The 17470-nt window shown below is 35.5% G+C and overlaps 1 protein-coding gene across 2 annotated transcripts in view; it reads right to left on the bottom strand.

Annotated features, from left to right (window-relative positions):
• Positions 1-1066: 1066 nt before the first annotated feature.
• The window catches only part of LOC114937477 (uncharacterized), a 98503-nt gene continuing 82099 nt past the window's right edge, over positions 1067-17470 (bottom strand). For both annotated transcript variants that reach the window (XM_029310936.2, XM_085485128.1), the window contains exons 10-18: positions 16445-16621; positions 9448-9667; positions 8996-9231; positions 7980-8304; positions 6484-6692; positions 5805-6004; positions 5556-5728; positions 5307-5471; positions 1067-4718 (exon numbers count right to left, since the gene is read on the bottom strand). In XM_029310936.2, the coding sequence (XP_029166769.1) occupies positions 4225-4718; positions 5307-5471; positions 5556-5728; positions 5805-6004; positions 6484-6692; positions 7980-8304; positions 8996-9231; positions 9448-9667; positions 16445-16621 (2199 nt within the window). In that variant the 3' untranslated portion in view covers positions 1067-4224. The remainder of the gene's footprint in view (positions 4719-5306; positions 5472-5555; positions 5729-5804; positions 6005-6483; positions 6693-7979; positions 8305-8995; positions 9232-9447; positions 9668-16444; positions 16622-17470) is intronic.

The following is a 17470-nucleotide window of genomic DNA, read 5'->3' as shown; positions in this document are numbered from 1 at the left end:
TCACCACCGCCACCACCACCAACCACGTCCATCACCATCACCCACCGCCCCCGTAGGCGACGGTAGCGACTCGAATCGTCGTCGTGGTCTCTCGTGTACGAGAGGAGACGGACTCTTGCGGGTTAACTCCTGGACCGTTGGCTTCGGAGCACTTTTCTTCGGCTCGGAATGGAGGATATTTTGAGAAATATGTTTTATGGGTATATTAAATTGGTAGCGTTCTCGGAAGGATTAATTAGATATTATTCTGCGGAAAGGAAGTCTCGTAGGTTTTTGACGAGATAGTTTCGATATCGATTAGGATATAATTAGGCTCACGGTAATCCGGTTGTGTTCTAAAGCGTAGATTCCGAATCCGGGGAGGCCGGCCTAATAATAAATTGAGGAACGTTATATGGCTAGTTCTGTTGTACCATCGCTAGCTTGATGAACCAATGACGTTGCTACCAATATTACGTAGATAATATTGTACAACTCTACCAAAAATATAAAATAAAATTTATATATATTTATATATATAATATATATAATAAAATATAATATATATATATAATATAATTAAATTATATATAATATATAATATATAATTAAATTATATATATTATATTATTTTATTATATTATATATATATAATATTGCAAAAATAAGATAAGTCTCTACAAAATACGATCCGAATACTAATGAAACTGTTGCGTTAATTCTTTTTATCGAGCGTGAAAGCACGAATAACGAATAACATATTAATACATTTATCCCCTTCTTGTAAAAAAGGATCGCATAAGAAAAAATTAAGATAAACGTAAATTTTAAAAGGAGAAGACGGGAATAAAGTCGGGTTCAATGCGAGAGTATTACGAGAGGATCATTTCGTCAATATTTTCTTTCGCGAAAAGAAGAGATTATATTAATATATGCAGCTAGATAGTAAAGTTTTAACAATGAAAATAATATATATATATATATATATTATTTTCTACAACCAGGATTCTCTTAGGATAAATATACTCGAGATTTGGGGTATTGACTCTCGCAATACAGAATTATATTGTATATACATTTGTATATGTTTCTTCATCATACATATATTTCTTCTCTCTTTGAAATTGTACGTTTATTTTACACATAAAATTAATATATAATTAATAATAATACCAATAATAATAATAATAATAATAACAATAATTATACGAATAATAATGTACATACTTTCACCGTTGTTGTTGTTGTTGTTTACATAATCATGACGGCAATCAGAATCAGATGTATAATAATATCATAAGTGTGACATAATTATTAGCCATCGTACAAGTTCGTCAAAACGAGAAACACTTGTCGCTGTCAAAAAATAATTTCATTCGCCGATTGGACATTAAGATTCAAGACACATCCGCTGTTACGTAGAGGATCTCTCGCGAGTTCAGCAACTGAGTCCTGTCATGATCACTCGATAAAGGAGGACGATGATACAATGATGACGATAATATTAATAATAATTCGAGTATAATGATAATTAAAAAAATAATAATATTGATTAATTTTCGCAAGAATAATTATATATCCTTTCTCTTGCCTCTCTCTCTTTCTCTCTCTCTCTCTCTCTCGCTCTCTCTTTTCTATACAAGTGCACAATTATTTACATAATCAATATAATGACAAATTCTAAGGTGCCTTTGAGCTCATTTGAAAATTTGGATTTCTTTCTGGAAATAATCCAGAATTTTTATATATTTGGCACATCTCAGCTTTTTTTTCTTTCGCGTCCTCTCTCGCACGCGGGTCTGATACTTGGCACACGATATTTTGAACGATGACGATTTGAAGATCGCATGTATTTATCGGCTCTTTCTCTTTCTCTCCTTGAAAATATCCGATTTTAAATATCTAAAAATCGAGATAATGATTTGTTTACCGAAAAATTCTACATCTCGCGCGTCCGCAACTTACAACTGTTTCACATTGAATTTAGTGTATTCTCATCTATCTTTTCTTTTTTTTTTTTTTTATTTGTCTCTGAATCGAGACTCTAAACGTTGATCTAATCGCGATACAGTAGCCCACCTGTTTTCGTCTCTATACATAATCTGAACGACACGTCTTTTCGCCGAGAGTTCACCGGTGTCGCAAAGTCATTGAAAAAACGGAGAAACGAGTTACTTTTATTTTTTTTTTTTTTTTTCCGATAATACACAATTATTGCTAACGCAAGGATACCTGCAAGATACACGTCGCGCACTTGCTACGATGCATTTTTTACCGCACATTTACCGTTTAATTTTCCGAAAACGAAACGCCACGATGGTTTCTCTTCTATTTTATATATACTCTATACTCCTTTATTTATTTATTTATTTTTTTCTTTTTTATTTCGCGTCGATTCCTATTCAAGTAGCGATACAGTGACACAGATAAACACCTTTTTTTTTTATCCTATTCGATCGCGTCGCACAATAATCGCTCCCTGTAAAAAAACACTCAGGAGAAACAATCGTATATTTTTTTTTTGGTTTATTATTATTTCTTTTGTGCGCGAAACTTCCGAGAGCTCTTCCTGCATTTTCGGATTTCGCACGGAGATTCGAGAGCCTAAGTTCTATTTGCGTTTAACGAATCTACGGGTTTAGAAACACACGAGTTTCTGCTCTCTAAACAAACACGGAATCGTCTAGGGCGAAAACGGTAAAACACGGTTAGCGAGTTTCGCAGTCTTCTTCGAGATCGCAGACGCGCGTTTATTTTTTCCTCTTGCGTTCGAAGAAATACAATTGTGTGTACATCGTTATGCTCGTGGGATCGTCGTTTCGTATTTCTTATTTATTTATTTATTTATTTATTTTTTTTACTTTTTTCTTCCCCTCTTTTTTCTCTCTTTACAACGACACAGCTTTCCTTTTGGCGGATATTAGAATATAGCAGGATTCGGCGGAAAATTTCTAATCAACAGTCACGTGAAAAAATATGCGACTCTCTATGATCGTTTTTTTTTTTTTTTTAATTTTTTGCGGGAAGTTGAAAGTTGAATTGCGTGATATATCGTATCTCGTTCGCGAGAAACAACGCAAGAAAAAATAATCCTACGCGGGAATTTGCGCGATATACATATATAAATATATATATATATATGTATTTAATAATGTTAATGTCATTTATTATTAATACGCATTTTGCTACGCTGAATGGGGATTTCTTTTTGGAAAGATCAAAGCTCGAGTGTTTTTCCTCTTCCACTTATCAAAATTTATCAAAACGTATACGTGCGTGTATTATTATATATTTTGTATGCGTGTGATCATAGAAAATTACACAACGTTTTCACGAGCCCCCCGTTAGAAATTTTGCAACTTTTCAGGAGAGACATCAGGTCAGGTACACTTCCTTCACGAAAGAACGGGCTAATATACGGTAGAAGGAGCGAGACGCTCGGCAGATGTGCTTTTCACGCACCGCGGGATGATACCTTTGTATATACTCGCGTGTCTATAATATTTATTAATCGTTTTATTTATTTATTTTTTTTTTATTTATTTTGTCAGTCTGAGAGAGAATATAACCCCGTAAATATACACCTCGGAAACTCCGTACGGAACGTCCCTCGGCCTGGATCGAGACACCTCGAGACGTCAATAAGGTAGGTAGAGAGACGTAGGCAACGAACCGCGGCACCGGGAGATTCGAGCGCGAAACTTAAACTTAAAAGTTCATCGGCCGACGAAATCGTCCGTGATTTGATTACACGATTACTCGAATCCGAGGCGTCGCGACCCTGAGCCTTCGCGAACGTACATAAAACACGATATATACTTTTTTTTCTTGTTCTTCATATACCGAACGCAAAGTCTGCAAAAGAGAACTTCCTCTTCTTCCAATTTGTTTCCTCCCATTCGAAAACCGCTTCCGATGATCCTTCATCTCATGGCACCAAAGTACGACAACACGCGGAAGACTCTGTCAGGCGGGTAATACTTGCGGTACAGTATAACCGGAGGGATCGGGGAAAGATTTTAAAAGATTCGCGTAAGAAACATAAAACTATATTGTAACAGGCACCTGTAGAAGAACCGGTCCACCGAAGCTTTCTAGCAGACTCGCTCGAAGTCTCGCTTGGAAGATTTGCTTGAAAGCACTTGTCTCGCAAACGGATAAATCGCAGATACTGGCCTACCGATCGCCGATCCTCTTCCTGAAAGAGACGCGTTCTCAGAAATCCTCGTCTTGAACTGCTTTACGTTACTGAAGGATCCAAGACGCGGGCACCCACTGAGGTTCCCTCTCGAGCGAGTTGATCTCCGTGAGCAATTGGTTGTACGCTCGATCGGTATCGTTGTTCAGTATAAGCATGTCGAACAGGTGGCCATATTTATCCTCCATCTCGCGCGCCTTCTCGATTATGTCCTTCAGTTCCTCTTCCTTGAAGCTCTCGTTATTTTTGATCCTCTTCTGCCGCAGCTTCTCGAGACTCGGAGGCGCGATAAACACAACGTACGGCTTCAGATCCGAATTTCGCAGGATCTTGAGGCTCTGAGGGTGTAGGTTTAAGACACAGATTTTCCCGGAATTAACCACTGTCCTGATGGCCTCCACGGACGTACCGTAATACGCTTTCTCGTACTCGCCGTGCTCGACAAACTTCCGACAAAGGATATCGGACTCGAATTGAGCACGTGAAATGAAGTGGTAGTCCTGGCCGTCGACCTCGGAATCCTTCTTCGGACGACTTGTGTCTGGAAATCGAAAATAACGTTTATTCGGATGAATATAATTACTACCCAGCAAACACCGATATATAAATTGTTACATTGCTATAATAAAACGGAATATAACAGGTAATATAACGTGTACGTTACATGTAACATCCATGTTAGTTGTAATTTCCTATTCATAGATGTAACATTTTAATATAACATATATTACATTGTAGTTATATTGTAATTATATACCAAATAGCACATTGATGTATTGATAAGTCAGTACTATCTTGGGATATAATGACAATATAATTACAATGTAATATATGTAATATTAAAAATGTTACATCTATGAGTGGGAAATTACAATTAACATATACGTTACATGTAACATGCTTGAGTATATAACATTTATATACTGTGTTTGCTGGATAGACTTGTTCGTCTATAAAGAGAGACGAATATAACAATTCAATATAATTTAAATCAGTAAAATATCCTATAATGGCACCATGAGCGGGATTTTCCACAAGAGGAGGCATAATTAAATTTAAAATTTATCTTTTTGTATATTAAAATATGCAAATAAAAATGCTTAATTTTTTGCGGATGAATGGCACTTACGAGGAATCGCTGCGGCAAAACGTTCGCTGTCTTGCATCAATCTCTGCCTGAGTTCGTGTCGTCCTATATTAGGGGGTCCGATGAGTACGATTGGCCTTTTGTGATTTGCACGAGGATAGTATAAGGCGACTTCTTCGTACGTCAACACCTCCTCGCTGTCGTAATCTGCGGGAAAGAATAGTCGAGCGTTAGCAAAGATAACCAGAACAATTGATATCATATCGAGTCATGTCTATTTAAGCACTTTACCATCTATGGCAGTTGTCGCGTAAAGAGGGTACCCGTCGTCGTTGAAGTTTGAGCCAAATTTATTCCGTTTCTTCTTCTTTGGATTCTTTCTCGCGCACAAAAGCGTGCTGGATTTCTTCGAGCCTCGGACCGTCGACTTATCGCCGGCTATCGTCTGCTTCATGGACTCTCGTCTACAAAGGATAAATTGTATATCAGAATGAAATTCGGCAATCGAACATATATATTAATAATTAGAAGTCGACTCACTGATGCTGGAACGCTCTGCTGGGTATCAAGCCGGCCAAGGTCTGATCCTCTTCGCCCTCTCGATATGCTTGCCACCAATTCGGATCCTCTTGGGAAATTACGTGAAGCACGTCGCCCTTTTGGAAGCTCACGCCCAATTCTCGACACGGTATGTACGGATCTTCCTCCGGATCGTAATCGAAGTGCGCTCGTATGTGTATCTAAACGTGAACGATAAAAGCTTTATGCGGTTATAAATGTTACGTTATGTCAGAGTGCGGCAAAACTGGAACAGCTGGTTCGCCGCTATTATAGCGCCGCGATATCTATATATAGATATTCCATGGGTTACAAGTGTCAATGTCGCATTGTTAAAGAACAAGAGTCATTTGTTTTTATACATCTATATACGATGACATTTGCGCGTCCTTAATTGAATTCAAATGTTCTGAGCGAGTCTTAACAAATATAAATGTAAATAATAGATCTACTTTAAATGACATATCGAATTGCGCATATGTTAAAATCGTAAAGGGATGATTAAAGGTAAAACGATCAACGTCGCTTTTTTATCCAGGCGAGTTAAAGGACAAAAGTCTTCTCCGATCTGACATTTGCTCTTTCCGATACAAATATCGGTTGTTCCAATTTCAACGTTTACGGATACGTAGAGTTCGCATCTTCAGCGAGCTAAAAATACCTGCGTCGTCTCTTCCCTCCTTAAATTATTTCTATGGCTCATCGGTGCCGGGAGGACCAGGAACGTGAGACTACCCTGCATCCCGGCGAGGATATCGCAGACCTCGTTGACGGTCTTGCCGCGCATTTCCACGCCGTTTACCTCGAGAACCTCGTCGCCCTCGTGCAGGAGTCCCGACTTGTCCGCCGCGCCGCCGCGCACAACGCGACCTTGAAAGAAGACGTTTAGGCATCATTAAAGTGTCATTATTATTCCTCTTAGAAGATCAAATCCCGGCGTCGACAGTAGAGCTTAAACAATTACACGTGTAATATAATTAAAATAATTCATGTATAATAAATTAACCCATACAGCACAACAAGATTGCAGCAGCATTGTGGCAACATTTCATTGCAATATTACAACATTGCATAAACATTGTGAAATGTTGCAGCAATCTTGCTGCAAGGTTGCAGCAACGATAAAAGGTCTGCTTTCAGAAATATTGTTCCATAACATTGCAGCAATAATGCAATAAAATATATATGTAATATTATTATTGGATTATTGGAAATGGGCCAAATACATGATCGGCCTGAATGTTCTGTACCTAATATTTTTTGCGTGATAAAGTTTGCAGCAATATTGCAACAACATTGCAATATTGTACATTGCACAGCAATGTTGCAGAAATATTATATAGGCATGAATTTGCAATATAATTTAAACAACGTTGCAGCGACATTTTAGAAATATTATGAAAATAAAATTCACGATCATGTATTTGGCACATTTCCAATAATCCAATAGTAATATTACATATATATTTTATTGCATTATTGCTGCAATGTTATGGAACAATATTCCTTTTACCGTTGCTGCAACCTTGCAGCAAGATTGCTGCAACATTTCACAATGTTTATGCAATATTGTAATATTGCAATAAAATGTTGCCACAATGCTGCTACAATCTTGTTATGCTGTATGGGAATTTTATTTTTATAATATTTCTGAAATGGCGCTGCAACGTTGTTTAAACTATATTGCAAATTCATGTCTATATAATATTTCTGCAACATTCCTATGCAATGTACAATATTGTAATGTTGTTGCAACATTCAGGCCGATCATGTATTTGGCACATTTCCAATAATCCAATAGTAATATTACATATATATTTTATTGCATTATTGCTGCAATGTTATGGAACAATATTTCCGAAAGCGAATATTTTACCGTTGCTGCAACCTTGCAGCAAGATTGCTGCAACATTTCACAATGTTTATGCAATATTGTAATATTGCAATAAAATGTTGCCACAATGCTGCTACAATCTTGTTGTGCTGTATGGGAATTTTATTTTTATAATATTTCTGAAATGGCGCTGCAACGTTGTTTAAACTATATTGCAAATTCATGCCTATATAATATTTCTGCAATATTGCTATGCAATGTTGTTGCAATATTGCTGCAAACTTGTGTGCTGTATGGGAACATAATTAATGTAATATGAGTACCTATGATCACCGCGTCCCCCTCGTTTCTGACGGTAGCACCTAGTGGCTCGTTGGTCTTCTCGATCCGGATGATCTTGATGTTGTCGACCACCCGGGAGTCCCTTGAGCTGGACGTCGGGCTGGGCGGGCAGCTCGGCGGCGATGACGATGGACTCTGTTTCCTTTGCAAACCGTCCACGTACGAAACGATGGAGTCGTGCGCGAGAAGCAGAGCCTCCATGTCGTAACTCGTGAGAATGGTCGTTAACTCTTCCACGGCGGCTATTGTTTCCGCGCCGCCGACACCTGTTGAGGTCGATTGCCATTTCTCCAAGACATCCATGCACTAGAACAAGCACGGGATTTTAATAGCATTATAAATTAAAATAAATAAATGTTTATTAATAAATACATTTATTAATATCATATTATTATTTTTATTCATTTTTTGTAGAATATATTTTATGATTGATATATTATCACATCAAAAATAATTTTTTTTTATTCAAGATATTAAATAAATTATTAAAATTCGTGATAAGTGTAGCTTCTGCATCTGTCACAAACTCCCTTTAATAAAGTATATTAACGTCTATAAATTTATATAATTGAAAATTGAAAATTGAAATTTATATGCACGATTGAAATTCTAAAAGCTTCAGTTTCCATCTTCCTTTATATTATTAAACTACATATGAATGCCTAATTTTGTGACACACTAAAATAAAAATTATTAATTTAATAAATATAATTTAAATAATACATTAATTTAATAAATATGCATTTCAATACTATCTAATAAATCATTTATATGAAACAAATAAATATTTCAGTTTTGAAAAAATGTTCTTATATCAAATAAATATATTTCAAATCAAATCAATATTATTAGTTCCAAATAAATGCTTTATTAGGCAGTATTGAAGTAAATACTTATACGAATTCAATAAATGTTTTCAATGCATAAAATGTCTTTTTCAAACAAAAATTTAATTAAAAGATATTAAATAACACGAATAATATAAACATTTACATACATCTCGTGCCAAAGTTGACGCGTCATCGGCGTGATGTTTGAAAATCTTGCTCGTCCTCAGCCGACTCTTCAAAGTGTGACGCGTCGCCAGGGCGGACGCAAATTCGTTTTGCACCAAAAGTGCGCGAACTGCCTTGAGTTCGGTATCGACACCTGCACCCGATATACCGAGAGCACCTGAAATATTTTGCAGCTGGAGCTGCAGCCTCTCGAGCGTAGCAACTACCTCGCCGTACGCTGAAATATGAAAAAGATACATTTGTTGGAGCTTTTCTCTCGCATCAAATTCGCCATCTGCTCCCCTGTTGCGCAATTTAAAAAAAAATTATCATCGATCAGATCTCAAGAGGATCTATTGAAATTTAATTAAAAAACGTATTATTAAAGTGCAATAATTTTTGTCGAATTTTTTTACAGAAATATCTCTGGGAGGAACAAATCCTTCGCTCTTACTGAGGGTTCTGGGAGGCTCCTTGACTTCTTGCACCGCATTTGGAGTGACATGTGCGATCCGGCTGACGGTGGTCACCTCGTCCTGTGCGTAGGCAAGATTCTCCTGGCCGGAGAGACTCGTCGCGTGGCTCTCCAAGGCTTGGAGCTTTTTGGATCCACGGAGAGAATGGCTGAGCATCTCCTGCCTTTCCTCCTCATCCTTCCGTTTCCGTAACTGTTCCTGTAAGTACGACATAAACGATCCATTTGCTTTGCAAGAAATAAAAATATTTTCTCGAGGGAATTGAACTTTATGGCAAGGGGATGTATAACTCCTCCCTTATGCGTCCTGGAAGCCATTTAAAATATCGGAATTCTATCCGCCGATTATTGAATATATGTGGGAGACACGTGTGTCGTCGTAAAATATTTTTCACATTTTTTGCAGAAAATTAAAAAAAAAATATATTTTTATTGAAATTTTAATTTTCCCTTTTCATTTATTGAAATTTCAGGGAAAATTTGTATCAGACTAGGCTCACGTTATACTTTTCCCGCGTGCATATACCTGTAATGTATGCAATTTATTTATTCATTATAAATTGAATAATAGGAATGTTGATACACACACAGAGAAACTTGCTACATATTGTTTGAAAAATTCTTACCTTATTGCGAGGGTTATACAAACTCTGACGATTATGCAAGAAGCTGCGAGATCATTGTCGCGTGCAACTGTGCGCAACAAATGTCGCAAATGTACGTATATACATATACTTATATATATATAGAATTCGTTGAAAAATGTATAGACCACATTTTTAACGTGATTAAAGAGCTTGCGCGAAAATATAAAGTCCTTGAACGACATCGAAACTAGATCGAATATCTTGATATGTAGATGTCCCTGCTCTCGTCAATTATTCCGAAGTAGCTAGATATTCGGAGAAGTAGCGCGCTTTTGGTTCCTAGTGTCAACTAAATCCGGAGATACATCAAACACACACACAGATATACCGTGCATTTCAGTATATATCTGTACGAATGACGTTTCTACATACAAGTCGTGTTTTCCATCTACAAAGATATTTTCAGCGAAATCTATTTTAGTACAAAGATCTCTCTATTCGACCCCGCTGTTAAATTTTTCTTGCGGTAATTTTATTTAAATCGTACAGTGCAACATGTATTTATTCTTTTTTAAATTTTGAAAAATTTTATTAAATAAATCAAATTAATGTTTTAATTATTTTCACGTAATTATTAATGTAGACAGAATCTGATATTTGTTCAACAAATTTTTTTATTTTAATTGAGAAGAATATAATAAAATCGATCCAATAGCATAATTCCCTGGCTTTCTTAAGTGACAATAAGTATTAAAATAAAAAATTAACTTTTTTATGCATAAGTAACTAAAGTAACAACAATTTTAATCTTTCTGCAACAATTATACGTGGCGATACAATCAGATGTTTGTATGTTGCTTCATTTAATTATTTATACAAAACCGCATTATTTTACGTTATTTTATTTTATTTTATTTTATTTTATTTATAATATTTATATATAATATTATAATATTATAAATATATAATATATTATAATATATTATATATTATAATATTTATATATAATATTTATATATTTTATTATATATTAAATTATTTTAACGTATAAGACGGGCAACAAGAGCCAAATCGCGGATGACAATGCGTTATCCTAACGAAACTAAATAATTTTTCGTTAGAATTAAATACCGGTGCACAAGGCACCAAATTTTTACTTGGACACGGCCAAGATTTTAAATATGAAATAATCTCATATTTTGAGATTTAATTTCAATACCCCTTTAACCCCCCTACGGAAAATAAATAAATGAATGCAAGAGAAAAATATAGATCCGAAAATCGCTGAATCGGGAATCGAACCCGAGACCTTTCGCTTGCCGGGCGACTGCTCTTCCAGCTGAGCTATTCAGATCCTTTCGATTCTATACTTTTCTCTGTAATTCTAACGAAAAATTATTTAGTTTCGTTAGGATAACGCATTGTCATCCGCGATTTGGCTCTTGTTGCCCGTCTTATACGTTAAATTTATATTTATATTACAGAGCCTTGTTAAAACTCTTATATTAAATTATTTTATTATAATATTATTAATTGCAAAAGGAAAATTTAAAAAATTACATTATTCATAAATAATTCCACGTAACATTATTTGCCAAAAAACATCACATTACTCTTACTGAATGAATTTATAGGAGCGACGAGTGTGTAATGGATATTTGACGGAAGGTTCGATGATACATTTTTATCTCTTTATCGCGACAGCTTTCACTTCAAGTCGCGCCAATTAGTCATGATATCGTGCGTTATTTTCGCGATTCGGGAAATCTACGCCCCTCGCAGTGTCAACTGATAAAACCGGAACGTTAGTCACCCGGGTCCGCGGTTCTTCGCTGACGTGAAATCGCGATGCAAACACGCACGCGATGCAAACAGCCACGCGACGATAAAAAAACTCGTCGACGACCCCAGGGAAAAGATGAGACTCGTAATTCTCATTTATATATATGATATAACGCGCTGTGCGTGACCCCACACGTACAAGGGGTGAAAATATCTCGACGAAGCCCTGTTTATTTCGCGACGTAAGGTTTCCTATGAAACCCGAAGCTCGTTCTTTCGCAATTAGACGATTGACGTAAAGCGCGTTAAGAATAACGTCGAAGTAAAAATAATTTCAGGAAAAACAGCAATCACTGCTTTAATAAGCCGCTTCATAATCTCTTACCCGCGATTTCGCGTTGATAGGAATTAAATTTACGAGAACTTTGCATGCAGATTAAATTATGTGTATAAAACTTTGTAGATTGAATTACGTGTATAAACAACTTGAAAGATTGGAATGTAAATTTTTGAGAAAATATGTATATATATCGAAGGAGGACGTTAATTGTGAGTTTGACAGAAACGGGAAAACAACGAGGCAAGAATGCGTGTTTAATTCGGGACACCTGCCGCGGCATATTTCGAGATATTAGTGCGGAACGAGTCGAATCGAAGGTCTGAAAAGGGTATCCCTTGAGGCAGATCAAGAAAGTGAGGTCAGGGAAGTGTGTCGAACTAAAAAAAAAAAAAAAAAAAAAAAGAAAGAAACTCGAACAGAGCTGAATGCAGCAGCAGCAGCAGCAGAGAGCCAGGTCTGCGAGTCACCCTACGTCTGCGACCTATCGAAACTTGGTAACGTTACACTTCAGGCATGTAATCTTAGACTATTGTGGGGTTCTTTACATTCCAGACCCGCGCACTTGACTTAAGGCAGGTAAGAGAGTGAGAGAGCGTGACGGTGGTGGTGGTGAGGTGGTGGTGGTGTGAGGATTCCATAAGATATAAACATACTCACGCGGCTCCGAGGACGCCGGCAGTCACGTATAAAAGGGTTTCTGGCATCTCTCACACTTACAGATATCTCGAGATTGTATGAATTTCAAGTGCGCGCCACTTGGAGCGTCCCCTGGGCTTATCCGCCATTTTTCATCAACTGGATGGATCCCTTTTTTCCCCCGATTTATTTTTACTATTTACTGAAGGAAGGATAGGATTTTGGCCTTCGGTGGAATTAGCTGTTTTTATTTAATGTAATAGCAAAGTATTCGATAGTTAGAACTGAGACTTGATTTTTCGTGTTTGACCTGACCTAATCTAACATCTATTATTTAGCTTTGAGCCTATCCCTTTTTTGTTTAACAAGTTAGAAGTTTCATGTGAGAAAATCAGCTGATCAAGATTCCATTTTATATGATTAGGATTTATTTTATATGTATACAGAGTTTTTAAACCTATGTAAAATTCTGAATTGAATCCTAGCTTATGATCTACTCAAACAACTTGGACTGTACAAGTTGATTATAATTCAATAACTGTCTAATATTTAGCTTTGAGGCTATTACATCTTTTGTTCAGCAGAACAGCCAATTCCATCGAAAAGCAAACCATCCTACGTATTTGGTCCCTTGAAGAAAAATAGGAACAATTACTTAAACTAGGATTTTGGCCTTCAGTGGAATTAGCTGTTTTTATTTAATGTAATAGCAAAGTATTTGATAGTTAGGATTGAGACTTGATTTTTCGTGTTTGACCTGACCTAATCTAACATCTATTATTTAGCTTTGAGCCTATCCCTTTTTTGTTTAACAAGTTAGAAGTTTCATGTGAGAAAATCAGCTGATCAAGATTCCATTTTATATAATTAGGGTTTATTTTACATGTATACAGAGTTTTTAAACCTATGTAAAATTCTGAATTGAATCCTAGCTTATGATCTGCTCAAACAACTTGGACTGTACAAGTTGATTATAATTTGATAACTATCTAATATTCAGCTTTGAGGCTGTTACATCTTTTGTTCAGCAGAACAGCCAATTCCATCGAAAAGCAAACCATCCTACGTATTTGGTCCCTTGAAGAAAAATAGGAACAATTACTTAAACTAGGATTTTGGCCTTCAGTGGAATTAGCTGTTTTTATTTAATGTAATAGCAAAGTATTCGATAGTTAGGATTGAGACTTGATTTTTCGTGTTTGACCTGACCTAATCTAACATCTATTATTTAGCTTTGAGCCTATCCCTTTTTTGTTTAACAAGTTAGAAGTTTCATGTGAGAAAATCAGCTGATCAAGATTCCATTTTATATGATTAGGGTTTATTTTACATGTATACAGAGTTTTTAAACCTATGTAAAATTCTGAATTGAATCCTAGCTTATGATCTGCTCAAACAACTTGGACTGTACAAGTTGATTATAATTTGATAACTATCTAATATTCAGCTTTGAGGCTGTTACATCTTTTGTTCAGCAGAACAGCCAATTCCATCGAAAAGCAAACCATCCTACGTATTTGGTCCCTTGAAGAAAAATGGGAACAATTACTTAAACTAGGATTTTGGCCTTCAGTGGAATTAGCTGTTTTTATTTAATGTAATAGCAAAGCTAAGTATTCGATAGTTAGGACTGAGACTTGATTTTTCGTGTTTGACCTGACCTAATCTAACATCTATTATTTAGCTTTGAGCCTATCCCTTTTTTGTTTAACAAGTTAGAAGTTTCATGTGAGAAAATCAGCTGATCAAGATTCCATTTTATATGATTAGGGTTTATTTTACATGTATACAGAGTTTTTAAACCTATGTAAAATTCTGAATTGAATCCTAGCTTATGATCTGCTCAAACAACTTGGACTGTACAAGTTGATTATAATTCGATAACTATCTAATATTTAGCTTTGAAACTATTACATCTTTTGTTCAGCAGAACAGCCAATTCCATCGAAAAGCAAACCATCCTACGTATTTGGTCCCTTGAAGAAAAATGGAAAAAATTACTTAAACGAGATACGAGAGACTACAAGAGTCGAAATCGAACGTCTCCGCTTTTATCTTCCACTTGAGAGCATATTTCAGTGTCTCGATACTAGAAATTCTTTCCCCTTATTTAACGATATTTTTTATTCGACAAATGCACGGTACATCTCGACGAGCCTAATCGATTTCCACTCGTGCAAGATCGCAACTCGTTCATCAATCAAACTTTGTCGAGGCAGGAGTCCCCCGTTGCAGGAAATTCGAAAATTGCGATGCGGCTATTCGTCTAGTGGTGCTCCGATAATAACTATTGTCAACTCGGCTCGCAATTTCCCGGCCCGAAGTGTTCGCACGTGCGATGGAGAGAGGAGTTTGTACGGTCCTCTTAAATAACGATCTGTCATTTATCGTATCGTTGCGCAATGCCAAATGTCGTTCGTGAAACACCCCGCAGGCATCGGCTTGCGAGGTTTCCATAGAGACGGAGAAAGAGAGTGGGATCTCGTCCTATTTTTTCGCCCCCGTCAAAATTGCCTATTTAATCCGATTGCAAGGGCAAAAATCGGAAAAATTCCGCTCAACGTGTTATCACCGTCATGATGAAATTTTACGAGCTACGCTGTTACAATGTTTACACCAACCCTTCTTCATTCACAGTTCCCATATACATGTGTAACGTTTCGTTTAAAATGATATTTTTTCTTTTTCTATAACTGTCTATTACATCCAATTAGTGGAAAAAAACAATTATTAATCATTTGTATATTGTTCTCTTTCTCTCTCGGTTATCAGATTTGTTCTTCTGATATAGGGTGTTCAGCAGACTCGATGAAAAAAATTCCCTGACTTTTCAGATTTTCCAAGACCAGAAATTAATTTTTTCCCTAATTTTTTAGTATTATTATAAACTATATATAATAGTCATATTATAGTCAATATGTAATATAGTCAAATTATAGTCAATATGTAATATAGTCGAATTATAGTCAATATGTAATAGTCATATTATAGTCTATATGTAATAGTCAAATTATATATTTTTTCAAAGATATAATTTGCATATATCTATACGATAAATCAATTAAATGTTAAATCGTGAAATTCTCGAGATACTTTTATCTTTGAACTTTGTTCGGAAGTTAAAAGAAAAATTTAAATCAATTATACAATCTGCATTATGTATGATAATCGAAACAAACATGTCACTATAAACTATAACTATTTAAATAATCATCTTTTTTATTTATATTAATTATATCAATTTTTTAGTTTTGTCTCTATCAAACACATTGACATAAAATAACACGATAATGAAAATATAAATTAACGAATCGATTTTTCGTTTTATATTCATTTAATAAAAATTTTCAAATTATTGAGACAAATGTAGAATAATGTGAAAAAATCCAGATAAATAGTCAAATTCCCTGACCACTAGACACCCTGTCTGACAAGAGTATATAATTTATCTCCAAAATTCCAATGATAAAATAATTCGAACAATTGAAGAGAAAGCATCTTCTGCATAATTTTCCTTTTTTTCCCTCAATACTTACATCGAAATTCGACGCAGGATTTGCGCGATTTTCGTCTTAATCGCGCGCGTGACTGAACATAAACGCGGGAGCCGATAATCCCTGCTGTCTCTTACCTGATATTTCCTGATGGAGTGAAGCTGCTGCTGCGTCGGCTCGGTTGTATTGGCGTTATCGCTCGTTTCGACATTATTGTTCTGCGTAGAGAGACGTAGATTATCCTTCGGCGGTCTGGCGGGCGCTCTCTTCTGATCGCGAGGCGGGATGGCAGGCTTGACCCCGTTAAGACCGGCCTAAAAATCCATTCCAAAACACAACTCGTATTAATAGTCCCACGTGCCTGACGTCGTACACACAATTTTTACTTTGCCGTAATTTCGTTTCGGCTCTCCTCAACCACGCGCGTGTTTCATTCTCTTTTTGTTCTCCAAACACACGCAGACTCTGTTCGAATGGTCGATCCAGCGTATGCAAAAGAAGAGAGAGAGAGAGCCAGAAGCTGATGATGCAAGAAAAGCGAGGGAAAAATGCATGCATGCACTTGCAAGAAAGCGCGTCGAAAGCAAAAATATCAAACGGAAGTAAAATGCCGACTCTTTCAAAGAGATGATGCATTTTTAGTCGAATTTTTCTAATTAAATTATATAATTTAAGTTTTACAATTAATATAAAGTTATATTAATACATAATTCACATTTAATATTAATATTATGATTTATTATTATATTGTAATATTAATATTATTGTATATACTGTATAATATATAGTATAATTAATATAATATACCATTATATTAATAAATGTACAATTAAATATATATTTAAATATACATTTTTTTTATTAATATAAAATATAATATTAAATGTATCATGTATTAATATATTTACTGTTAATGTAATATTATATTTAATTTACTGTAACATGATATTTTTTATATAACATTAATTACATTTTTATAATTAAAATTGAACTTGTATTACATATGTATATATCGAAGATAGCAAGAAGTCTGACAATAAGTCATTCAGAATTCCTGACTCATTCCTTCTCGTTACTTTGAATCACGTTATAGATATCAAGTGTAATAAAATTTTCTTATTACATCGTTGAAAATCGATAGGCATTTTACTTCATTAAATTTT

Source organism: Nylanderia fulva, unplaced genomic scaffold (genome assembly GCF_048542155.1).
Source record: "Nylanderia fulva isolate GAGA-0341 unplaced genomic scaffold, ASM4854215v1 Scaffold34, whole genome shotgun sequence".
Taxonomy (NCBI): domain Eukaryota; kingdom Metazoa; phylum Arthropoda; class Insecta; order Hymenoptera; family Formicidae; genus Nylanderia; species Nylanderia fulva.
The sequence above is the reverse complement of the archived record's forward strand: the minus strand, read 5'-3'. Positions and strand labels throughout refer to the sequence as shown.